Source organism: Halichondria panicea, chromosome 16 (genome assembly GCF_963675165.1).
Source record: "Halichondria panicea chromosome 16, odHalPani1.1, whole genome shotgun sequence".
Classification (NCBI taxonomy): Eukaryota; Metazoa; Porifera; class Demospongiae; order Suberitida; family Halichondriidae; genus Halichondria; species Halichondria panicea.
Genome location: NC_087392.1, coordinates 2,993,630 through 3,020,901, shown reverse-complemented (window position 1 = coordinate 3,020,901; position 27,272 = coordinate 2,993,630). Strand labels below are relative to the sequence as shown.

The following is a 27,272-nucleotide window of genomic DNA, read 5'->3' as shown; positions in this document are numbered from 1 at the left end:
AGTGCTAAATCTACCAGATCTGTATGCTGTGGGTAGCAGTTAGACATCTTACTTATTATACTGCAGTGATCTTTACCAGTGGTAAACAGACAGTTAATAAAATAATAGTTACATTTTTATTACTGGGTCACAAAAAACTAACTATAATTATAATTTGTTCAGTGTTATGTGTAGATATTCTACAAGCACGTAACAGGGCAGTACCACTTGGCTGGGTGATCTACATCCACAGTTGTGACACCAGCGTTTTGCATCTTGCAGTCATCAACAGACAACTCCATCACATCCACAGTACCATACTCCAGTGAGAGTGTGTAATGTACGTACAATAATTTTTCTTTGGCCAAGTCAAAACCTGAGTCTCGCTTGAGGGTGCCCCAAACCGTTGGTAGCATTACAGGAAGTTTGTACGACTTGCACTCACTACTACAGCACAGAGGGAACTTAGGAGAGAAGGTCATCTTCTGTTCATTAACATCAACATTTTGTCCAGAGAGCGCTGCAAATAAATCAATCTCAATGCTACACAAAGACTGGTTGCTCCATTTGGTAAACATGTACACAGTTAATTCAGCCCATGCAGACTCTATTTACATGTATATACTGGTACCTACCTAGAATAATGTGCCACGATGACATGTAGTAGCCGTAGTGGCTAGTGATATAAGGCAGCTCAGTATCATCAGTAGTGGCACTGGCTCCAGAGTTAGTGTAGTCTCCACTGGCCAAGATACCAGCAACATTCCAAATCTCATTGAGTTTTGTCCTCCATTGGTCGAATGACTCCCTAACCACATCCATAGCCTCGTCTCGATCCTAAACATAGAGAAATAAAGGTGATCTAGCTGTAGTTGATGATTCTGTGCATCTTGAAAATAAATAACAGCTGCGGTAGGGATATACAATACTAGGAATTGACGGTTCTGGAGCCGAGAAATTGAAATTATAATTACAACCCAAATTCATGCCTCACCTCTCCCAGATGCAGCTGGATGCTTGCCCAGTTAGGGTTTCCCATCATCCATATGGCATTGTCACTCCATGGGATAGGTACTTTAGTGTACCGACCTAGCGAAAAGGAGCAAAAGGTTCGCGAATATGTCACAACAATTTTGTAGGACAAGCAAACCTCACCTGTCATTACAACCATCCCTCTGGGACTATGACTGTAGACTCGCTCAGCCTTCATGTGACTTCTTAGCTTGTTCTCATCCTTGACAAGCGTTCCAATACCAAGTGAGTATGCCAGGACCTAACCAATGGATTGAGCTTCAAATAACTACAACCATAGATACAAGAAGGGAGAGGGATGGGAAACGGAGCATGTGCGCACAATCACTTCTGTGTAATGCCAAAAGTTGATCCGCGTTTCGACCCCGCCAACCGAGTGGGAAATGTTATTACTATCATTCACAGCTCCCCACTGGGACATTTAGGCTCTACCTAGTGGCTTTGTGTACCTTCTACAAGGAGAGGTTGTGACGCCCAAAATATTAATGATTCCCTCTTTCTTAAGTAGCTGGGCATTGTATGCAAGTAAAATCAAAGCCACTTGGCTTTAGGTTGGTAAGTAATGTTCATTTTTGTCTTAGTAAGCTAGTTTTGAAAAGCAGACTTTTTGTGTACCCATTTAGAACGTTATATCAATGATTGAGTGTAGGTAAAGGTCTCTTTGTATTCATTGATAGTTGGTTCATCGTATCGGCACAGTAATTTACGACAGAACTTTGCTACATTTCCATAATTCTCTATCAAGTTTGTGACTGGAACACTCAACGGTACAGACAGAGCTCTTCTCAAGAATTTGCCTGTCCAAGTTGCTTTTTACTGCTTGGAGGGGTCTCACTAACTATTGCTGCTACCTTGTTGTGACTGTTCCACTAGCCATTGCTAATACATGGAGGTCAGTAGCTAGTTTATAGCCTAGTACTAGCTAAAAGCATGGGCTGGAGGAAATAAACATTGACTGAAACGCGGATCGTCAATGCTATTTACGTAGCGTTTCCCATCCCTCTCCCTTCTTATATCTATATGCTACAACCTGATAAGAGCAGAACTGGATAGCAAGTATGTACTTTTTATGCCTCGGTGTGCATGCGCAAGCGAGGTATACGATAGTGTGTTTGTGTGTCTGTGTGTGTAGACTTCTACAGCTGCTCAAGGATCAATGAAGTGCAAGTAAGAATTTCTATAGGCTTCTAGCCATGTTTTCTTGGATTTAATTCATGGATTTGCAAAATAATGCTTCGTTCTCGAGTTATGCCTAGTTTTGCTTACTTAGAATGCCATTGCAGCATTTTCAGAAGAGTGCGTAGCAAAACTTGTTCACCGAATGTTGCTACTCTACTTAGTAGTTAGCTCTGCACTAGAATGCTACCTATTGGTAGCTGCAAGAGTGAGAAGAGAGCTGCAAGGCTCTGCTGATGCAGCTATTAATTTTAGACTTGATCGATCGTTTTTAACAACAATCATGGTCGATCATTGCCCACTCTTTGAGTTTGCATGCAGCAAATTCGCAATGTTTATCATGATAATAATAAAAGCTATTATGTTATGTAGCTTTGGCACCTCCACCAAGGCATCAGCACCGGCGGTGCTTTCGCATTTCAGCTTAAAATCAAAAGTAGAGTAGCTCAATGTAGGATATCTCAGGCTAAGCTCTGGTACAAAAGCTCATAGTCACCGTTACTGGTTCTATTTAAACATACTGTAATACTGACATGTAGGAAGAGTAATTTGGTCACTGAAGACCCTATCGAGTCAACATGGCTACAAGGGTTTAGAAGGTAGCTTTGTATATGTATATACTCATATGTAACCTGCGCATAGAAGGTGTCAGTCATGATGGCTCCTGGGTTGGTAGGGGAGCCATCATAACACTCCCCCCACTCCTCCTTGTGATACTTTGGATAGTCACACAGATTGACCCGAAGGTCCTCGAAGAATAGCTCTTCTGCAAAATCTTCCTCCGTCGTACTGTAAGCATTGTAGTATTTTCCAGTGCTGTTCCAAAGAATATCATCCAGTGTGTCCTGCCCAACCAGAAATGCTGTATGGCACTCCAATGCAAAGTCAGTGTCATCTGCAAGAAAGAAGGGCAAACAAAAATTATAGCACTGACTGTACTGTATGATGAGCACAAAAACAATTAAAAAGGATTTTTCATCTCAGTGCTGTTTATTATAACTAAGGACATGGATCTTCTGCAATGAGGTCAGAGTTCACAAGGGGGCTGCAGTAGTACAGTGTAGGGCACGCAGCTCTTTCCTGACTCTTGTAGCTAACAAACAGCTAGCGCTTTAGTGCAAGACTAACTCATAAGTTAATAGAAAGTTTGTGCGGACAGATGATGCTATAAAAGATTCTGAAGAGACAGCAACAGCCTTCACTGTGAGTAAAACTAGCCATATCTCTAGAAAGAAGCTTTGGTTTGCTAATCAACGAATCAAATCCAAGAGAACGTGGCTAGAAGCATATAGAAGCTGTTAGTTAAAAGCTGACTGTGTGTGTGTCTGTTCCAGCTGTAACTGCTCAACGGTTGCAATGCGACGAAAACTAACAGCTTCTAAATTACCGTATGCCTCGTGTGGCTACGCCTCGAGGCATAATAAACAGTTTTTCAACGAGTATAGGTTACCATGCAAGAGGGATGTACAGCTAATACAACTCGAGCCCGAGGGCAAGAGTTGTATTAGCAGTACAGCACGAGGGCATTATGTAGTAATCTAACTTATTGCTGATTACACAATACAAATTCCTACCCTACTGCATTCGCCACACATCAATGCACTCCAGTTTCTTATCGAATTCGAATCGGACTACCTCCTGGGTAGTATCAATATCCTCCAGGTTATCGACCACATCCTGGGTGATATTGATACTACCCTGTACTATATAACTGTATTTAGTGCTGATCACATGATCTCCAGCCAATCAGCTTATCTGAAAGTAGCCAGGTGACCATAGATTAAATAACTTAATCCACACTTAAGTGTGCTTTAAGTTGGTTTGTTAATGCACACTTTTATCAAACAATCATAATACAAGCAGATTGAATCTGAATGTCATCATAATCATAATAATAATACAAGCAGATTGAATACGTACACAAGCAAAGCTGAAAAGTATTAGAAAGTTGAATGTTATTGTTTCGACGTGTTTCATGTGCACCGAATTGCTGGCTTGACCACAGCATCACTTTTTCGTCTAGAGAAATAGGCTCAGCTTGCTTCGAAGATGTACGTACCTGTACCTAAGCCAGATCCATATAATCGTTTCATCAAAGGTGCTTCGAATATCATAGCGTTCCAAAAGAGCAAACTAGATACTCATTGCCATATAGTTTGCGCACAAAGTTTCTCATCCAGTACGCCAGATCAACTGGAGGCATATCCAGTAGTGGGACGGGACTGTTGGTCAGCAGGAGAAATAAGTCGAGAACATGCCCAGTCAGTCCAGATAGCTTTAGATCGTATCTCCTTCTCCTTTGCATCAGTTACTGGATCTACAAACCTACTAAAACTTGCTATTACGTCTAGCTAGCTAGCTAGCCACCAGCAACTGATTTAAAATGTAGCTAGATCTAGCTGCCACGAGGCTAGAGCTCACGTGACAGCACTAAATCCTTTAGAACACACCTAGCCAAGTCACGTGTTTTAATGCTGGTGCACTCGGATGGCCTCTCGGTTACGTAATGCACTCGGCTGCGCCTCGAGCACTACGTTAACCAGATTAAAACACTTAATCTTGGCTAGGTGTGTTCTAAATAATACTTAAACAGTAGTACAATCCTTTGATTAACCACAATGAGCAATAAAGCGATACACACTTACTCATCCACACTGCCAGTTTTTCTGCTGCTTTCATGGCCAACAAATGAAAGGCTCCATTGTAGCTTGCATATGGATAAGAACGAAGTCCCAGCACATCGTATGTACTGACTAGATACTGTGGCATGCCTACTTTTTTGCTTACGTCCAAGTGCCATTGTGCAGCTCTCTTGGCATTCGGCCATAGTTCCTTGACCACCTAAATGTACCGTGAGTTACAGTACAGTAGAAACTGGATTGTTAGCGCTTATTATGCCTCGGCGCGTGCGCATGCACAGTGAGGTATACGTAGTGTATAATGTATTATGCTCTACCGGTTCAATGCAGGTGCAAGTGATATTCTAATAGGCTTTTAGCCACTTTTTCTTGACTCATGGGTTTGCCAACTAAAGCGCTTAGTTCTCGAGTTATGGCTAGTTTGCTTAGTTGGAGGCCATTGAAATTTCTCTTTAGTCTTAGTTTATACTCTAGCGTAGTAGCTATCTACTTAGCAGTTGTCATTGCAGTAGAGCGCAGCTATTATTTTAGTTGCCAGAGTTATAAAAGAGCTGCAAAAGTTCCACTGCCAACGTTTATGAGCGCCATTACATCGATTGTTGCATCAATGCTGCACATGTAGTCTACCACGTGTAACACAAATTTTAGCGCTATTCTAATGTGGGTGAAATTAGTTAGCTAGCTTGTACAGTGCACGGTAGCTATACAGCTGGTGCAATCTATCTCGAAGGACTCGTAGTGTAGTCATCACTCATCACAGGGACATCCGGTTTCTGGGTGGAGCTTGCATTATAAGTGCACCCTCGAATATAAGCGCATAGAGCCCTACTTATATCCCATTGCGCATACGCTAATAATCCAGTTTCTACAGTATGGTTAACTCGCATATAGAAATACATCAGTCATGTTGTGTACACATGATAAGCGTAGTGGGCAAGTGCAATGTATGTAATATGATGTGCGACAAATATTGTGGATGTGATGATACATGTGCTTCGAATAGTATAGCCTTGATTTGAGTGTACAAGTATGAAGTACCTAGAGCACTTCACTAGAGATCTGAAGTGCTAACCCTCGGCTGTTGACACGAATAACGAAATCTACAGGTGTATAGCAACCAAAAGAGTGTTATATAATAAATGTTGGTGCTAAGCAGCAAGTAACAGGAGCTAGCCTAGAGGCATGCTGTGTATGAGACATGCATTGTGGACTAGGACACAGCAAAGAGGACTGGAGTCTTAGAAATATGGCTCCTGTGGTGGTATGTTTCTAGGGCTAGCAACCACAATCATAATTCTTGCTTTCTATTTTAATGACCCTGTTCTGGTACGACGAGATCACTTCAACTGTAAATACATACCTAGAATAAAGGTTGCTTGTAGCAAGCTAGCCATGCAGCCAACGTGTAAGTTCAAGCTTCTTAGCTTAAATTAAGGTTTAACATCAAAACTTGCAACTATTATAAAACTAATTTTTGTGTGAAAGCTGTCCGTGCTGTAACGCAGCGCTATGAAATCTAGGTAAGCAGACTCAGATGTCACAACAGACCAAACGACTACTATACCTGTGACTGCCCACGTGCCGAGGGTAATTAGTACTTCGGTCTCTCACAAACGAACCTGGTTAGACGTAGGGCCAGGATGCCACTGCAGAATCTCAAGCAAATAGACAATGAACATAGAGGACACATCAGACATTGCACGTCCACAGCCAAACTCCACTTCCTGATGTGTAAAGAACAAACAAAAAATATAATATTTTGTCTACAGGTGAAAATCACTTACAATAGGTAAAATGGGTAACGACTGACAACCACATCGCAGTTGTTCTTGTATCATGCCATTATCAAGTTGAAAGCTAGCCCACGCCCTCATCTTGCTAATAGTAGAGTCAGGGAAGATCATTAAGTACGGGATGTGCCTCTCTCCATCATTATGCACAGAATCTGCACAACAACCGTCAGATGTTAATAATTTTGGTTCTACCATTTAGGCTATAATTTGCATAATTGTACCTAAATTGACGCAATCATGTGCCTCCCATTGCCTCCAACGGCCATCTTTCAGCCAAAATGCAGATCTGTTGGCAACATAGAATTTGTGAGAGTTCAACTTTAAATATTATAGTGCCAATAATAACCTGTGAACATCAATGCATGTATATACCTTATGTGAGAGAGACTGTTAATGAGCATGTCTTGTAGAGTTTCGTCCACATCTGAACCGAAGAATGTGGTGTGCAGTTTAGCAGCATCTTTGACTACACTCTTAACATTCTTCCCTACTAACTGTGCAGCTTGAGAGGAGTTATCAACAAGATGACTGTAATAGTTGCCTATGGAGGAAAGAGTGGACAATGAGCACAAGCAGACATGGATCAAAAACGGTAAATTTCAAATGGAGTGCTGTGAATGACACTTTTTTCTGTAAGAGCTTGCATGTGCATGTATACTTAATTATTGGAGGCATATAAAGGAGAACAGGGTATGTAACTGCTAGCGAGCAAAAAGCAAAGTGGGCAAGGAATTTTACTATAAAAAGCTACGTACACTAAAGTTGCCACCCATGTTACTTGTAGATCCTTCTACGTCCCCACTAACTTATGCGGTATACAGATATATATCATATATCTTGCCTAAACTAATTATAGTTGTATGCTCTCTTCTCCTTCCCATGTCATTGCATGAGCCCAGCGTGCAACGTAATAATATTGGCTAGTGGGACCTAGCCTCCTTTGCAGGCTCTTTCTTTTTCTTGTTCTTTGTCAAAGGGTAAATTGAAGGAACAAAGATCGAAAGAAGGAGAAAAGGAGAGCCTGCCTCGTTAAGTCACGTGATTCGCTACTGACGTTACCAAATATCATTGAGCGCACAAGTACACTGCCATAACCGTTCTCCTACACAGTACTTGGAGAGCATTTACTAGGATTTAAAGGCAAGCGCAGTGTGTACAGTACATGCACAGTGCGTGATGTTAGACGTGTACTCAGTAGATCTACAAGATGCAGCATGAAAAGACTAGTATACCACTACAATAAATTGTGTGTTCAGAACTTCGCATACTAGCTATGGTGCTTCAGCTTGAGGTGGAAGTCTGTAATGCATAGGCTCGCTGTGGCCCATCTACTTTCTGCCCACGTTAATTTTTAACTTGTCTACTGTCATACAACAATTAGCGAGGCAGGCCCTCTTTTTTCTAAGTCACATCCTTCTTTCTTTCTTTGGTCCTCCAATTACTCTCGTATTTTTTTCTGTGACAAAAGAAAGAACCTGCAAAAAGTGCTAAGTGGCGCTCACCACTAATCTGACACTATTGCACAGTGACGCCACACACAGATCAAAGCTAAAGTCTATTTGCATTGAGAACGATCCTGGAAGTTATGTGGTCAATTATGTTTTTACGTGTTTAACTGGTATGCCATAAACTTCTACATGGAACATGTTAGGTTGGAGCTTATCACCTCTAAAATAATTATAGCAAGGAACAAAATTTGAAGTTATGACAATATTAAGAGGATCATTCTTGAGTCGATGCAAATAGACTTTAGTAGGTAGTGAGTACAGTAGAACCTATTATCCAACTGGGCAACTTTCTCTATGACAGGGTCACGTGTCCTCTAAATGCGCACACGCAAATAACAGCTGTTACCATGTAGATAGGCTGAAATATCTTCTGCGCATGCGCAGACAACCATGCACTGTGTTATGAAATACATGTAAGCGGGTGAACCAAGGCGTGGTTTATCCATTCGCTTACCTGGCATATTCAGTATCTGGCTTACAAAGTTCCCCCGAGGTGTCTGGATATTCTACTGTAACCACGTGCAATAATTACATGGTTTCTTTGATCTCTTGCTCAAACAAACAACAGAATACTGGTAATTTCTGGGGTCAAAACATTTGTGGTTGAGCAGTATTTAGTCAGTTTGTGGATATTTTTATTATTTTCGTAGTTGCTGCTTGCACTGCATGTAAAGGTATTCAAGGCGCTTCATTCATTCATTCGTAAGTAAACATTTTCAGAGTTTCAACCACGAAATTTCCCCCTCCCCCCTCCCCCTAAAATTACATGCTATACGGTACTTATTAATAAGCACAAAGCGTCCAAACAATGCTGAATACATGAGCAATGGAACGAATACCATACAAAACATATGGGAGAACAGTATTACATACCGACAGGTAATCCAAGAAAGTCTCTCTCTGGAAAGTACCATCCTAGAACAATTGTGACTTCCTTGACCTCATTTGGTTTGAGTGACACCTGACCTGATACAGCCCCAGCCACATAAGAGCCTTCAGTTACCTCAGAGAAACTACCAGACGTGGAGAAATCTTTCCACAGGGAAGTAACACTGTTGCTTGTTCCAACCTTGATATCAACCTGTGACCATTGACTCGTTAGATACTTGTAGCTCATTTGTACTCATACAAACACATACCTAATAGATTCACGAATAACATGCAAGCACCAACAACACTCAATCCTTAATCATTGATACATTTAAAGCTCACTTCTTTGTCTGATGAAAATGCACACAACGACATGTTGCCATGTGTGTTATAGCCAGGAGTGTCTCTGTTCACTGTGAGGCACCCAGAATTGACAGTCCAGTGAGTCTGTAGATATGACAGCTTAAAATGCACTTATTTACATAGCAGGAGATCGAGTGTTTCATAAAATATACAGGCACAAGTACGAGGGGGAGTTGCATGTATATTGCATAAAACACGAGGATTATCATGCTACATGTATAATTATGTGTTTCATACCACCACGACCCCTTACCAAATCATGCCTTCAGGCTACACGTAACCGTGCAATAAAATACAGAGGGACTGTATGACTTTTATTACACCTATGTTACCTTGACAACCTGATATAATTGATGAATATACCATACAGCGGGTATATTTTGAGGTTTGCAGAAATACCATTAGAGGTTTTCGCGAAATAGCAGCCTTTTGCAGCATGCATGCTGCTATATAAAATTCGGGGGTATAAATGTTCGCAGTACATGCTTAATCAGCGAAAACCGCAAATTTATACTCTCAAAATACACCCACTGTACGGTGACAACAACTTTAAGTTGTTTACAAGAGATTGTTCATTGCTCAGGAAAGGAATAAGTTCTTATTGGACTACGCGTCCCCACAATATTGCCAAATTTGCTAGTCTTCTAGAGGCCTACAGTTAAACTGTAACCATAGAATAGACATACATCACCGGTACAGTTTGGTAGCATTTAATACATGTACCTTAACTCCTGAAGAGCAGTTGTCATTGTGACCATTCATACGAGGAGCATCTTTGTACACCAAACATTCGCTGCTTGACTTGTTATAAGTCCATGATTTACAACCATCACCACACATCATGAAACACTCGATTGACATATCTTTGTCAGGCTGTACGGTTAATTGATGTACTTCAGCAGGGGGAGAGGCGTAGCTACTATCATAGCTGTTTAGGTTTGGTGAAAACTGGTCGGCAACTCTCTGTGTACGATGCTCAAGGCCTGAGGGGGAATCAAGCATTGACACAGTAATCACACTATAAGCTCTATATATACAAATGTACAAGGAAATTTGAGATTTAGTTCCTAGCAGCAATAGTCACTCACCAATAGGAAGATTGAGCATGAATGATGCATTAACATCTTCAGTCAGTGTATTACGAAATACTGCAGTAAAGGCTACAGCTGGTGTAGCTGAGATGTTCATGTCGCTGTGCTTGTACCAAGAGTAGGCATACACTGACATGTCAACAGGGAGTCGAGGATCATTCACCAACAGCTTACTAACAGGATAGGCGCCTGCAAGTGTGAGGAATAGTTAGGAACCAAAGGAGATTGTCAGTACATCAGTGCTGGGTATATGCCTGTGTATGAATGGCTTAGCAAAATGTGACGGTATTCCAACCTTAATTACTAACTCATTAGAGGATGATTATACCTCTGTAGTCCAGAGAACGGACACCTGGCAGCTCCTTATTGCTGGGGTGCGTCTGCAACACTAGTGCAACACTTTCATCATTGGCCTGTAATAATTATCACAGAGTGCCATTACACACTCTAACTCAGCCTTGAAATTCAATTCAATGGGCTTTTCCTACTGTACCTGAGTTCTCACAGCCATAAACATGTCATCAAAAGTCTGCATTTTGGCAGCACCTGCTGGGTATTGGTTGAAGATAGTAAACTCGTGAAATGAACCGTCAGCACGAAGCTCAAATACACCAGTTGATATTCCTGCAATGAAAATCGAGGTATGTTTAGATTGATGATTAAAGTGATCATGCGAATGCGCTGAGACTGACACGTAGAGTTCTAACGGGGTACGTTCACAATAGGAATCTTCCTTCGTGTAAGGTTTGTTTACAGTACCATCTTACCTCCGAGTGGAACGCTACTCCTCATTCCAGAAGGAGGATCAACATAATTTTGGCCTCGATCTCTGAACAGGTAGTTAACTGAATTTACATCAGCCCAGCCCGTATAAGGTCCACTAACATTTTGTGACTCAAGGTACTGGCATCTCTGATTTAGCCACACAAACTCATCACTGTTCTTTACAACTCCTGAGTTCAAAAACGTTAAATTCTGCAACAATTCAATGAGTGTCTCAGGCTGCAGCATACTGACAGGCGTCTCAGCGTGTGGTATTGGGTCCTTGATTGGGTCTCTATAGAGTGTAATTGTTTCTTTCTCCGAGTTCGTGTACTGAGGATTGATTAGCGACGACAATCTGAAGCACTGATGCACATGGTACAAGCCAGCCACCGACAGCAATAGGAACAAGGCGACAGCAACTGGAAACCAAGATCTGCATAGGTATTTTTTTGACAGCATTAAGTATTTTTTTGTGACAGTCCCTTTGCAGATCATGCCAGATACTAGTACATGGCAATTACATATTAGTCTTGTATATATAATTTTATGCCACGCGTAAAAAATTATTGTATAGTAACTATAGCTACTGCCCAGTTAGCCTCGATTCAAGGCCGATTAAAATACGGCCTGGAATCGAGGCTACTGCCCAGTCAACTGCCTATCACCGATTTGATCTAGTGGAAGTTGCAACATCATCATGTGGTTTGTGCGTTGACCAAAGTGCATAACTCGTGAATGTGTGGGTTATAGCTCAAAATGTTGCTAATGGTCTGTCATGTTTTTACCCATTAGCCAATTAGTCTCAAAAAATCATCATTGATTATTACTTCTATCTTCTAAGGAATTCTTTAGCACAGAAAATTAAAAGGTCAATTGTTAGCATTACTCATATTCAGTACACAATTTGCCTAATAGGGTGGCATTATGCTCAATGCTCCAGGGTTACCTTTAGTCTCAAAATAAGATGCTTAGAGCATTCACCCGTGCATTTACATAACAGACACGATACATTTTTACCGTAACGATCTTAAATAAACCAGCCCCCGGCCCCGGAGAGGAAGGTGATACGCAAGTACTGGAACCAGAAGTTTCTGTGCAAAGAGAGTGCTCCCTTTCCACACTCTCATTACTAGCTACCAACTAGTGAGCTATATATAGTATTCAGGTCCATTCCAGAGGGTTTGTTCCTAGCAGCTTGATGTTTATGATGGGGGAATGATGTGAACAGGAGCCCATAAATAAGATGAAGGAGCGGCTAACTTCAACGCATTCTAAGGATTACATTTGGTAATTTCCGGTGAAACAGCATTTGAAGTGCTTGCAAACCGCAGCCCTGTATTGCGTATAACGATTCAACCACTTAGTGACTCTGCATAATTATATGGAAACGCGGTCGTAAGCCACTTACGAAACATGATCCCGTAGTCAGCCGCTCCTTCTCTTATTTATGGGCTCCTGTCGTGAATCTATAAGCAACAATTAGTTTTTGTCGCCTTCAAAGATCGCTACAAGTTTCAACTATAAGGAACCTATTATGTTTGTTTCATTAGCGGTTAAAGCAGTCCATGAAAGTGTCTAGTTCGCTCAAACAGCTCATTTGTGTGTCCACACAGTCCACAAACACACCAATCACTCTACCCCTGTAGCGCACTGCGCACACACGGGATAATATTATGCTGGCAAAGCCCAGAGAAGGTCCCATGCATGCACAAATCACTACAAGTGCAGTGCATTGGCCTGATGTTATCGTGGCAGTAAATGACATCACTGCACTGTGTCGGGACACCTCCTCTGGTTCCACGTGAAATGCTTTTTACTTTTGCACTGTGATTGCATGGTCATGCCAGAGTCAGGTAATGAGAACAATTGAATGATAGGCAGTTGACAAGCCCCTTCCCTTGTGGATGTGGGTGGCCAGCAAGTCTAGACTATAGCCAGGTTTTCGTGTAGAGTTTCAGAATGTTGTTGAAACTACCACTCAGCTTCCAGTAGTCACATGACTACCCACAAAAACTAGCTTTTATTGCATGGGCAGACTACATGTAAGTGTGCGATGGTCAAAGTTGAAACAAACAAGCATAATATTAATTCAACAATGCTGAATGACGCTAATTCAACAATACACGGTCATGTGAAATGTTGTGGTATCCAAGGTCCTACAATATAAATAATGCATGTAGAAGGTGTCTCGACTGGCTCAAAAAGAACATCTTAGCTGGTCTGTGTCTTAATGACCTGGCACCTCTAATCGCCATAATGGATGCCTTCAGTAGGGATAATTGAGCTGTAGGGTACATCTCTCTTCTTACATCACTCTTCTTACTGAGCAATGACGAAGAGTCTCTTGTAGAGTGCGTCAAGGCTATCATACTACTGTATAGCGGCAGGGTTTCATCTAGTTGGGGGGGGGGTGAACCTCCCCCCCAAATGTTGTGGATGACATCATCACAGTAGTACTGTTTATGATGTGCAATATGTAACTAGATCTACTGTGATGCACTAGCATGTAATAGGGTGTGTAGTCAACAAATGTGGGAGTGGCCAAACATTTTGCGGTGTGGGTATGCTTACCCAAACCCCCCCCCCCCCACTTTTAATCCTAGATGAAATCTTGAGCAGGTCATTTTATGGGGTAAAAAATCCGTTCAATTCGAACACGGTGATTTTCGTGAGTAAAAATTTCATTGCCTGCACTGCATTGCAGAGTTTACTTCTTTTAGAGGTTGAAACATTATGTTGAAGTCCTGGCGACACATATTAGAGGGTCCTATTATAATTATGCCCCGGTGCGCATGCGCAAGCGAGGTATACAGTAGTGTGTTTGTGTGAGTCTGTCTATCTGTGTGTGTGTACGTAGACTGCTACAACTGCTCAATGATAAATCAAGTGCAAGTAAGAGTTTTTATAGGCTTCTAGTCATGATTTTACTTCGTGGATTTGAAAAATAATGCTTGGTTCTCAAGTTATGCCTAGTTTTGCTTACTTGGAATGCCATATTGCAGCCTTTTCAGAACAGTGCGTAGCAAAACTTGCCCATGGAGTGTTGCTTAGTAGTTAGCTCTGCACTATAACAATAGCTATTGGTAGTTGAAAGAGTGATAAGAAAGCTTCAAGGCTCTACTGATGCAGCAGCTAGACTTTTGGCATCATAACAACAATCATGGTCTGAGTTTCCCTGTGATGTTCTGCCTGCGTGTAGCAAATAAATGTGCATCATGATATCATGTGTGCATTAGCAATCGCTAGTAGCTTTATGTAGGTTTGGCACATCCACCGAGGCACCTGCGGTGCTTTCATTGGAGGTAAGTCTACATGCCTCAATTTCAGGTCGCTTATTTTCCAGAGGGCTAGAATCGAGGCTAGGATGTGACTACATTTACCTCCATTTAGGACGCGACGCGACATTACAAAATAATAGTCAAACACAGCTGTCGCTACTTTTAGAGGTCAGAAAATTGCCTAAGCTCGAGGGTGTCTCGCATAATTATTTGGAGGGTCGCCTTAACGTTACGATAAACTGTTTGTTCATTAATTATTCTTGAGCTAGATCTAGTGATAGTGAGCAGTCGCATAATTATTTGGAGGGTCACCTTAACGTTACGATAAACCGTTTCTAGATCTAGTGATAGTGAGCAGCTAGAATAAGCTGGAGTCCAGCTGAAACACAGTAGTCATTTCATGGCTCGAATATGACACTTATAGCTTAGGTACAGTCTACTGTAGCGTCACTATAATTATGCAGGGCAGCTCGAAGATTGTGAAAAAAGGCTACTGAAAGCTCACAAGAGGCTGTTTTCCTTGGCTCTGACCGTTAAGTAGAGTTAGTCTATCATAGCAAAATCATTATAAGAATATTCATGAGCAAACACTTTACCGTAACCTTAAATCGAGGTCTTACGGTAGTACCATACATGTAACTTTCAGTATTAATTTTGTTGTAGCTATAATTATCGATTTCTTCTGTGGAGAAGCGAGGCTCCAAACCAGGTACATGCAGCTGAACAGTGAGTGCTTGTGGCTATAATTATATATATACACATCAGAGGAGGTACGACAAGTGCGGTGGAGCTCTGAATGAACACTAATTATCCGCCCACGCCACACCCACGCCATGTGTTATTGCTGAGTGTAATCAGAGGCTAATACTTGAGCTGCACCGTGCCTGCCGTAACTCCTCTGTGTAATCAGAGGCTAATGCTTGAGCTGCACCGTGCCTGTCGTACCTCCTCCGTATACGCATGTGGAAATGTTGCGATTAATGAAGCACATATGACAGGATGTAATTCCACTGCAACACAAAAACCTGGCTGGCTATGTGCCAACATGTAGATCTACCTACACGTTTTTATAGCAGTTACCATACGATTTTTCCAATTTTTAATGTATGGCCCACGAGACTAACCACGTACAATACACAAGAACAGCCCCAATAAACTGAAGTTTTTATTGCCATGCCTACTATATAAAGGCCATATCAGTGACCTGTATCTCGGGACCTTCTTTAAAGATTGACTGGCTACCCATAAGGAGCTGTAGATCCTGTGGACACTGCGCTGCTAATTCCATTAGTCAAACATCACGTTTTTAAAGCTATACAATAGTCCATCATAGTCCATGCATCACATCAGATCTACTCTATTACTTTATTACCTGGTAGGTTTAGCCGACTTATACACAGTACTGTGATTCAGTTGATGCTTGCCATCAAGATTAAGAGTAGCCTTGTTATCCATGGCTCCTCCGTAGCGATATTCTGTTGTCTGTGGTTGTATTACGTTATTATAAACAAGTCACATGTCGAACTGCTGAATGACATCACTAAGAGGACTACACCTAGTACCTACCTCTTAGTACTGTACTGCATGCCATGTGCTATAGTGCTTGTACAGTGTAATCCTTTACTATCTATGTTGTAATACATGGCTAGCATTGAGCATTTCAGTCACAAGTTCTCCTGGGATGGAGGAGGCAAAGAAGTATTTGTTTGTGGTAGCTTCAATGGCTGGGAGAAGATTCCAATGGCTAAAAGGTAGACACAAGTATCATGTAGAAATGTATATCGGTATGAACATAGTGCTGCTCGTCCACCTACCATTAACCTTGTTGGCGGAGCCCAACACCGTGAGCGTCCAGGGTTTGGCTCCGCCCAACACCCTATGGCAACGATTTGCTTCCACAAGGTCGATATAGTAAGGTATAGCACAATGACATACATAATTATCACTAAGCCATTGTATGAGTGTGTACAAGCGCTTAAGGTCAACCATTTGCTCAATAATTATTCATGAGCTATATCTAGATGACGGACTCGTCTCGCCTATGGATACGGTTAAACTTAATTGTGAGCAACTGGAATAAGCTGAAAGTCCAGTTGAAACGCAGTAGTCATTTTATGGATCAAATAGACACTTTTACTGGCTACTGAAAGCTCTCAGAAGGCTGTTTTCCTTGGCTCCGACAGCCATTTTAAGTGTTTTGTGAGTGTTTCTTGGCCTGAAAAGAGCTTCCCTCCAGTATGGAAAGTTAGCAGCTAAAAGTATTTTTGGAAGTTTATTTTGACTACTAGTTTGTTGTTTCTAGTAACTTAGAGCTTCCACTGAAAGACATTGTGAAGATTGATACTTTTCATACAGAATAATACCGATTTCACATTAATGTGAATATTCATGAGCAAACGGTTTTTACCGTAGCCTCTTTTCCAGGCCATTCTATTGTAACGCTAGGGGCCTGGTGTCTGTTGAACCAGAATAATCGTACTACCTCAGCAAAGTGCAACGTCCATTGCCACAAGTTGCGGTAAATTAGGTGTGCGTTCCCCTCAATCGTTGACGTACGTTTGTCCATCACTGTCTTCATCATTGTTAGCACTCGGTCGTACACCAACTGGTCCTGCCCCTCACTTTTATGTCTGGGGTGCCATGTCAAGATTCAACGATTCTTTAGTAAACTAGATCTAGTTCATATACAACCAGATTTTAGTTACTGTTTCAATGGGTCGATCGACTGAGTTTCGTGAAGCTGTTGTTTATTTGTATTGGTCGAGAGGACCTGAATCAAAAGCCTCTCATCCACCTCTACGCAAAAGAGAGGTTCTCTGCTGCTATACTCTCTGGCATCATAGTCTAGTATGAGTATAGCTACAAGCTGGAGCAATTAAGGTACCTAGATTTCTTGTCAGTCTAAAGAGGTGAAGGAGCCTCCTCTTGCTTTAATAGTCTTCTCGACCAATGCAAGAAAACATAATTATAAGCCATAGCTTCACAGCATTGAGACAGTAACAAATTCCAAGTAAATGTTTTCATATTCATATTAATAACGTGTTACTAACGTAACACGATTACCCAGATTCTGAGTAATACTGCAGTGCATGATTAATTAACAACCATGCAATCGCATTTTTAAACGCCCAGTATATTAGACAAGAATGAGCCTAGGAAAAAGGCTTCTATATGATATTTGTGGTTCAAAGTCTAAGTCAAGTGGTCAAACGCAGATCTCCTAATCCGTTTCTATGATGGAATGTATTTAGGGACTATACCTACCTTTACAAAATAATGTGACGTTTTGACCAGCTGAACCTCTGGGATCACTCACGTACATCTAGATCCATATATGTTAATCGACCCTGTTTGTCCTTTGTGGTCTATTATCCGAATCCCGATCATCCGAATTCTCGATTATCCGGATGAAAGATCCGATGATATTCATAGCAAATACCTACTCGCACATGCGCATTAAGTGTCCCATGTGGTTGAAGTGTTCTGACTTAGCAGAAGCAGCTAAACGCTTCAGCTTAGCCTAACAGTATAACTTGCTACCTTGTTCTGTCCACTGATGCATTATGTCCAAGACTACATGTTGTACATTTGTAAGAGCTTTGGACATTGTTCGCTGATTTTGCATGTGATTTATTGATGGGCGTGGCTGATTTAGATGATATTCGAATATTTCAGCCATCCGGATGAGGTGGGGACACCAAGTGTTCGGATAATCAAGGCTTAACTGTACTTGGATAAAGATGCATAGATTACATGTGGGACTTATGTGCATGGGTACGACCCGAATACATTGTAAAAAATTATAGATTCTATCCAAAGCAAAATTAATGTTTAATAGTGTGCATGTACTTCAGTATGTTGTTTAATTAAGTGTCGGGGTTGCCTTACGGAATTGAGATCAAGTCACCCGTAAATTGCTGAATCAGCAGTAAGTTGTATGACGAACTGTTTAGCTGAAAAAGCTACAGTGAATTGATTATCGTATAGCGACAAATTTGTGAGAAAAAAATTGTATTTACAATACCGGAAGTAAACAATTCCTGATTCCAAATTTTGAGGAGCATAATTTTTGAGGTTCAAGGTCAATCTGCGTAAAACGGTGAAAATTATGCTCCTTGAATTTGGCACTACAGTAGAACTTCGATTTTCCGGCCCTCCAATATTTGGAACCTCGATTATCTGCAAAATAGGTGTGTCCCTTAATGCGTATGCGCAATTAACAGCTGTTACCATGGACACGGGTATGTTTATCATATGCATGCGCAGACGCCCCCACGTGCACTAAATTTGTACTGCTGTTTATCAATTAAGTGGGTGGATCAAGGCATGGTTTATCCACTCGATTATTAGGTCATTCAGGTCATTCAGTTATCCGGCCTGCCTCTGGAACCAAGGTGTCCAAATAATCGAGGTTCTACTGTATACGGTAGCAGATTAGGTAGCTAGTGGTGTCGTACCTAATCTGAGGCAAAAGGCATTCCCGCACTCGGTGCTTTCTTGATGTGTCATACGTTATATGTCATTGGAGCAATGGTTAGCTACTGTATAGATTTGCTTAGGTGGTTATCAAGGGCTTTTCTCAATACAAATAGACGTGTTGAATCTAACTTTGTAGCCCAGATCCATTTGCATCCCTTGCTTTTGGTCATTGCCAGTCGTTAAAAAGCTATTTCAGTTACATGTAGCTTGTGGATCTACATGTATATTTATTATTATATACATGCACATCTTATATTATTATGCCTCGTTGCGCATGCGCAAACGAGGTATACGGTAGTGTGTTTGTGTGTCTGCGTGTGTGTGTGTGTGTGTGTGTGTGTAGACCGCTACAGCTGCTCAAGGATCAATGAAGTACAAGTAAGAGTTTCTATAGGCTTCTAGTCATGTTTTCTTGGATTTTAATTCGTGGATGTGCAAAACAATGCTTCGTTCTCGAGTTCTGCCTAGTTTTGCTTACTTGGAATGCCATTGCAGCCTTTTCAGAAGAGTATGTAGCCAAATTTGTTTACCGAGTGTTGCTACTCTACTTAGTAGTTAGCTCTGCACTAAAACGCTAGCTATTGGTAGCTGCAAGAGTGAGAAGAGAGCTGCAAGGCTCTGCTGATGCAGCCATTTAAACTTAGCATCGATCGTTTTTAACAACAATCATGGTCGATCATTACCACTCTTTGTGTTTGAATTAATTAATGCAAAAATGTTTGTCATGTGTATAAAAGCTATTAGTAGCTTTATGTTATATAGCTTTGGCATCTCCACCGAGGCATCAGCACCTGCGGCTTTCATTGACCAAAAGTATTACAAGCAGATGTGCATGTTTTAATTTGGTGGCGCTAATAATCACTGTCTCTATCTACATATATTGTTATAATAATCCAATCAAGTCCAGCAATTGAATTAAGTATTTGTATCACTTACAGTTGTTCCAAGTTGGGTGTGTTTAATTTGGTGGTGCTAATAATCACTGTCTCTATCTACATGTATTGTTATAATAATCCAATCAAGTCCAGCAATTGAATTAAGTATTTGTATCACTTACAGTCGTTCCAAGTTGGGTGTGTTTACCGCCACTGTACCTCTATCTGAAGGGAGACACGATTACAAGTTTGTGGTAGATGAAGAATGGATGCTTGATGTTAATCAGGTATCTTACTCAATTGCTGTATGGCCTCACCTCCTTATTGTGATCATGTGGTTCACTACAGGAGCGATCGACTAATGACAGTGGAGCTCTTAACAATGTGTGCTGGATACCTGAAGGTATGTATAAGTTGCCACAATTAATCCTATTGTGTTTTAACCTCAATGTTTTGTTCCACAGTGTCTGCAGTGTCTAGTGCAATGTCTCAAGATAGTCATGCCTCTTCCGAGGACATCCACTTTGTACGTTCTTGTCGGAAACATAATCATAATAATTATTGTAATATTATAGGCAATAATCTGCCACTTAAAATTGCAAATTGAGAATATCCCAACGTATACGTGTACGTAGACAATGTACATGTATGGATGTAGTGTGTAGTAGCTGACATACAAAAACTAATTTTGCGCATCCAACACAAAGGTGTGATTGTATATACTTCCTTCATTGTTTGTACAGATGACCATTGATACAGAAGACCCACAGGAAGAGGATTCAGAATCAGATACAGAGAGCACAGCAAGTAGTATGGACCTCTCTACAAGACAGCCATGCGTTAAACTGTTAGTGAAGTGTTTCCAGGCACCACATATCCTCAAAGAAAACCTTTCGAAGCAACTTCAGTCGTACGGCTTGAGTGACAATGTCACAAGAATGCAATGGAATACTTCTCGAAACGGTAAAGGCTACTATACTATTTGCGTGACCCCTCCCCAAGTAGGGGAAGATGCCATCTTGATGCTCAATGGATCTCTATTGCTTGGAAAGTATAAATTGAGTGTTCAGAAGCAAAATCGCACTCAAAGACGGAAACGATCTTCTACAAAAGAAGAGCGAACTTCAGAGAAAGAAAAACCACTATCAAAGAAGAAAAACACAAAAGTTTTTGTTGGATCTATGCCGAAGTTTGTGACTGATAATCAGCTAAAGGATCATTTTTCGTCATTCAAAGCGAAAATAGTCAGGGTTGATATAATCAAAGACAAAGAGAGCGGAAAGTCAAAAGGATTTGGCTTTATTACTTTCTCAAATCGAATCTCGGCTGAGGCAGCTATCAAAAAAATGGCTAAAACTCTCCTGCTGAACACGTATCCAATTAAAGTAAATCTAGCCAAAGAAGATCAGTCACCCGTAGCGAATAGCCCCATCATAGGCCCCCCTCGTCAAGTAGCTCCTGAAGAAGATAATTCAGATACTGAATCTGTTTGCTCATTGTCGGGAGAGAAATGTCAATTGTTTGTCAACTCTAACCCACCTTTGCCTGATAAAATCACTAACAAACAAATTTCGGAACATTTTTCAAGTTACAAGGGTCGCTTCTCGTCGGCAAAGGTCATCAGAGACAAGCAACGAAAGTCGAAAGGCTATGCAATTGTCACGTTTACCAATGCTGAGCTGGCTGATGAAGCAGCTAGGGTTTACAATGATTCTATGTTGCTTGGTGTTTTCAAATTGAATATACATTGCAAACAAGGCGAGAAGGCTGCACCTTCTCTGATGAAATCATCTGCAGGAAGACGGCCCAGCAATAGCGAGGAATCAACCCCACATATTCATGTGCCAGCCACTCCCTCATACAACACCAAACAGCAGTTTACTGTGAAGCTTACATGTCTTCCTCCAAGCCTAACTAACGAACAATTGGTTGAACGTCTTAGAATATTTGGTGAACTGCCTGAACCGCCTAAAATCTTTGAGTCAAAGAATCGATATGCATTGGCACAATACAGCACCCTTATGGCTGCACAGAAAGCTGTTCATGGTCTTGATAAGAAGGTACTAGATGGTTACACCATCAAGGTATCACTGAAGGGAGGTGAATCCATCAAGCCCTCTGTACCTCAAGCCCCCACGCCTTCTTTCGCTCTTGGCAGTCAGTGGACAGTCTCATTAGACCATGTGGACTCTCTTGTTTCTGCTGAAGAACTAAAAACAATGGTTGGGGTATCAGGGGTTAAAGTCGAGCGGCTGATGTCACCTCCTTCGAGAGTTCTGCTGTATCTCCCCAGTAATGAGGATGCACACAATGTTGTAAAACGACTGAATGGAATGTCTCTTCTCGGTAAAGCTATCCAGGCCAATGTAATCACCTTAGGAAGAACAGTGAATAAAGAAGTAAAGATCCCATTTGATCATCAGCACAGTGTGCCTACTCCAGCAGCAAATACACTATACCTTCAAGAGATCATACCTCCTCAATTTCATTCCTCAATGTCGTTTCCTCCACCATCAGTGACGGTGCCTACTTCCCTGCAATCTTCTAGAATCACACACCCACACCCTCCAGGATCGGAATCCAGTCTCACACTCTCCCCAGCTGACTGGAATCGTCTGATGATTGCTGGACCTTCAGGTCGAATGCTTTATCAGGATGTTATTGAGCCGTACAAGACCAACCCAGGTATACACATCAGGGAGGACATGATTAGTCGAACTATATTCTTCGCTGGACTGCCCGAAGCCATAGCCAGTGCTTACAGTAGAGTGACTGGCGAGGTGTACCGGGAGCTCACCATACAGGACAGGTGGGTAGCAATGTATTTAATAAGTGCAATTAAAGAGTGATTATGACTATAATACACACTGTTCATAATTAATTATGTGATACCACTCATCCTACAGGCACAAAAAAACCTCTCTGGTTGCTCTCAGACAAGACCTACCCAGCATTCTCCAGCAGAAGTACGATGTAAGGCTAACGGGCTATGATGAGTCGTCTACTTTCATTGGACTTGTGGGCGACGACAGAAATCTCCAATTTGCTAGGCAGGAACTGGAATCAGCCCTGGGTGGTATCAAAACTTTGGAAGTGAATATCAGTCTTGCACAACCGCTTCTTAGATCAGCTAAAGAGAGATTCTGTATTGAAAATCTACAAGTGTGTATTTTCTCTCATGATACAAGACCTAGTGTTGTCCTATACTCCCTGTCCAAATCTAGTACTGAGACCGCTAGTGTTGTCCTTAAACAAGGATTGTTCACTGAGAACATTACCAATATATCAAGCGAGGTATGCGATAAACTCATCTCAACATTGAACCCACCATTCGTGGACATAGAACAAAAGGAATCCAATGTTTTAGTTAAGAGTTATTTGCAACAGGAATGTGCAAGTGTATGTACTGCCCTAAGGGAACGAATGGAAACAGCTACCTCTCAGAAAAACCCTGTTCAATGCTCTCCTGAGGAAACTGCATACCTTATCTACCTACACAAGACAGACCACAAAGCACGGGAACAATTGTCCTCTCTTTCTGCAGAGTTTATTGTAAGAAAAAGCACAGTATTCCTCAAAGGAAATCCCCAAGCTATTCAAACAGCACAGGCACTAATAAGGGGCGATTTTCTCTCTCAAGTCTCCACTCGCCGTTTTGTCTATCAAAACAGAAGATTTGTATCGCAAATTGAAGATGTAGTTTTGAAGCCTGTGTCAGATGAAGTGATATGGATAATACAGGAGCAAAAAGCTCCTGCTCATAAACAACGGTCACGATCTGAAGGAGATGAAACAGAGATTAGCGTGATAATCTGTAGCAAGCATCACGAGGTGTTTCAGACTGTGTGCTCGTGTTTAGAGCAAGTTGAAAGTTCTCATAGGAAACTAACTCTACGCAAGGGAGCAGCAAGGTCGATCAGGCTTAACGAGATCAAATCTAAGCTTGAGATGAGTTATCGTGTTAGAATCATCAACCGTGATGATTTTCTGATGATCCATGGTCTCACAAAGAAGGAAGTTTGTGATTGTGCAGCTGAGATACTAGACAGAGTTAACAGCCGTCATGAGATAACCAAATTCATTCCCCTCACCACCCACCAACAGCTCTTTATAAGACACAAGCAAGACTTCGAAGAACTTAAGGAAGATTGTAATGAACTGCGTATCGTAAGATCAAAGAGTGAGTCTGAAATGTTTTCAATTCTCATCAGGGGTCCAATTAAGAGTGTGGAGCCAGTGTACGAAAAATTGGTAGGAATCAAAAACGGCATCACCACTGGTAAGTTCGAAGTTAACTATGAGAGCAAATACTACCATATGTGGAAAAAACGGTGGGATCAAATCAAGAAAGACAAGGAAAGAACTTGTAACATTGTCATAGACATTAGTAAGGAGGCCAGACAACAATCAATTCCGAAGGATGAAGTAACTACAACCACTATCTATGTTGTGGGTGAGGAATCTGAAGTCTTTCAAATTGGAGAAGAGATCTCGCAAACAGCCACTATCACAAAAACTATTCCGCTCACGCCTATTGCAGCCAACACCCTCAGAAAAGATAAAAAAGAATTTCTGTGGCCATTAGCCGTGTACTTCTGTATAAAATGTCAATCTACCATCTTTGAGGCTGAGTTAACTGCTCCTGAGGACTGCAGTGAGGAACTAGACACAGCTGAGGAGGAAATACAGAAGTTCCTTGGAGAGCGCACCATGACCAGCAAGATCCTTACCAGTAATAATGAGGTTGTTGGACTAGTACTGAACTCACACTTTAAGTACACTACATACCTTTCGCATGCTAACAGCATTGCTCGGAATTGTAGAATCAAAGTTTACCCCCTCAAGAAGCCTCAGAGTGGCCTAAAGCTGAGTGGCACTCCAGCAGCCATTCTTGTTGCTGAACAACCACTGATAACGCAAGTGATTCGACCAATCGAATTGAGTGTCGGGCAAGAGCAGCTGACAGTCAAACCCATGTTTCGATCGGTGTTATCAACCTCCAACTTTTTGCAGTTTACATATAAACTTCAAGAGGAGCTGTGTGTGGTGTGTACGTACCCAAGATCAACTAGGCCCAATAAAGTAGTTCGCAGTTCCATGATTCAGCCAAGCAGCACTGCCAGATGCCTCAAGCTAGAGATATGCAAGGGTAGTGTTGTCAGCGAACAGACCGACGTCATTGTGAATGCTGCCAATGAGGACCTGCAACATATCGGTGGACTTGCAAAGGCTATCCTTGAGGCTGGAGGACAAACCATTCAGACAGAAAGTGATGACTACGTGAGAGACCATATGAAGCTAAAGGCAGGAGAGGTAGTGGCTTTAGGACCCGGCAAGTTGCCTTGTAAAGTCATTGTTCATGCAGTTGGACCTCGTTGGAAAGGGGGGAAAGTGGGAGAGGAATCACTACTCTATATCACTGTGTACAAAAGTTTGGTTCTTGCCAGCTCTGCTCAGTACGAAAGTATATCTTTTCCCGCCATCAGTGCTGACATCTTTGCTGTGCCTACAAGTTTATGTGCCAAAGCATCATTGAAAGCTGTACAGGATTTCTGCCAGACCTATCCCAGCTCAACACTTCACACTGTCAGATTTGTGCTGTTTGCACAATCAGAATTGGATGATTTCTGCTCATATTTTGACTCTGGTGCTATTCTTGCATCAAATATCTCCCAGCCAGCTAATGCGAACCCTGTGATCTCTGCTCCCAGTGGCGCCTGGTTTTGGACAAATGATCTCGGCACGTACACACCTTACACCAGTGAAATCTCACAACAGCTGTCCACAGTCTACTCTGTAAGCCCACAAGGCAATTGCAATTTAACCCTTCACGGTCAGATGTACTGTGTTGACTTTCCTACAATGATCCAGACTAATGTGCAAACGGGTCACAGAAGAGTTGTGAAATATGACGCTAACTCCTCCCCACCCAGCAGCAGAGGTACTGCTCATTGGTTCTACAGGGACGATAAGAGCGGTTTTTCCCCTTACAACTCCTCTAACAATCAGAGCATTGAGCAAATGTATCGAGATGGTGTACCTGGTGTCCTGAAAATTGGTCGTACTGTGTACACATTCGATTTCAGCAGTATGTGTCAGATTAACACGACTACCAATTACAAGAGGCCGCTACAGCGCAGAGAGGGGCCTGATCAGCCTAACCCTCCTGCTACTCCTGCACCCAAAATATGTGACCCTTCATCTGGCCAGCAGGAAGTGTGTGTAACCCTGCGTGGACCTAGGGACTCTCTGGAGGCTGCCAAAACCAAACTTAAAAAGAAACTAGACAGCTATATGCAGACAGAGGACATTAACATTAGGTTTGCCTTATCTCATCAATTTTCCAGCAAGCTTGAGAATGTTGCTCTCAAGCACCAAGTTGGTTTCAGTGTCACTGAGAGCCAGGTTGGGTCTAAAAAACAGAGTTTGGTAACCCTGGAGGGTATCAATAGTGATGTGCAAGTTGTGGTGAAGACAGTACATCAACTCATCATCGACCATCAACTGGACCGTGCTGACGCAGAGATCTCCACTCCACCTGAATGGCAAGACCAAAATCTAACCACAGAGGTGTTCCCAGTGTCACCGAGAACTCCCGAATGGACCAGGGTGGAGCAAAAATTTAAAGCTACACTGTCTACTAGTCGTATTGTATCCATTTCAAGGATCCAAAACACCTGGTTGTGGGAAGCCTATTGTGCCCACAAGAAGAGGTTGCATCTGAAGAACGATGGAAATGTCAATGAAAAAGAGCTCTTTCATGGTACCCGCAGCAACGATCCCAAACTCATCTACGAAGGAGAGAATGGGTTCGATATGAGGTACAGTAACAGGGGGATGTGGGGAACAGCCAATTACTTCGCGGTCAATGCAAACTATTCCAACACTTATTCCTACACAACATCTGATGGTTGCAAAGAAATGTTTCTCGTCAAAGTTCTCACTGGGGATAGCTACAATTGTGTTGCAAATAACAGCCTTCGTAAGCCGCCTCAAAAACCGCGTGGATCTGTGGGTGGAAAAGTACACTTTACTAATATGGATTACGACTCTGTGACTGGTGACACAAACGGATCTCAAGTGTTCATGACATATGATAACGACAAGGCTTATCCAGCTTATCTGATCAAATACCAGTAACTAATTGCAGATTATATATAATATGTAGAATCTGGCATTTATTCTGAATGTGTATATAATTATACTATAAAATTACAATTGATTTTGTGATGTGAATGTTATTATTGCAGGATTAGCGAGGTTCTGGTTCTACATATACTGTATGTACACGTCATATAATTTATGTATAAAGTATTATGACTGCTCATAATTATATGTAATGACAGTATAATTATTCACTAATTTATAAATATATTATGTGGAGGTGTATGTGGCCACACCCCTTTTTGGCCGGAAGTGGGCGG

At 41.7% G+C, this 27,272-nt stretch overlaps 2 protein-coding genes across 2 annotated transcripts; one reads left to right on the top strand and one right to left on the bottom strand.

Moving 5' to 3' along the window:
- Positions 1-71: 71 nt before the first annotated feature.
- LOC135350425 (uncharacterized) lies at positions 72-16,028 on the bottom strand. The gene is made up of 18 exons (XM_064549205.1): positions 15,867-16,028; positions 11,219-11,649; positions 10,945-11,075; positions 10,780-10,864; positions 10,449-10,640; positions 10,084-10,343; positions 9,340-9,444; positions 9,001-9,208; positions 6,992-7,160; positions 6,841-6,905; positions 6,611-6,771; positions 6,446-6,550; positions 4,833-5,028; positions 2,820-3,082; positions 1,135-1,252; positions 974-1,068; positions 615-816; positions 72-499 (listed from the first exon to the last, which is right to left on the bottom strand). The coding sequence occupies exons 1-18, from the start codon at positions 15,947-15,949 to the stop codon at positions 180-182; spliced, it is 3,189 nt and encodes a 1,062-aa protein (XP_064405275.1). The 5' UTR covers positions 15,950-16,028; the 3' UTR covers positions 72-179.
- Positions 16,022-27,193, top strand: LOC135350416 (uncharacterized). Its single transcript, XM_064549197.1, has 6 exons — positions 16,022-16,245; positions 20,033-20,135; positions 20,197-20,251; positions 20,313-20,374; positions 20,592-22,657; positions 22,755-27,193. The coding sequence occupies exons 1-6, from the start codon at positions 16,136-16,138 to the stop codon at positions 26,986-26,988; spliced, it is 6,630 nt and encodes a 2,209-aa protein (XP_064405267.1). The 5' UTR covers positions 16,022-16,135; the 3' UTR covers positions 26,989-27,193.
- The last annotated feature ends 79 nt before the right edge of the window (positions 27,194-27,272 follow it).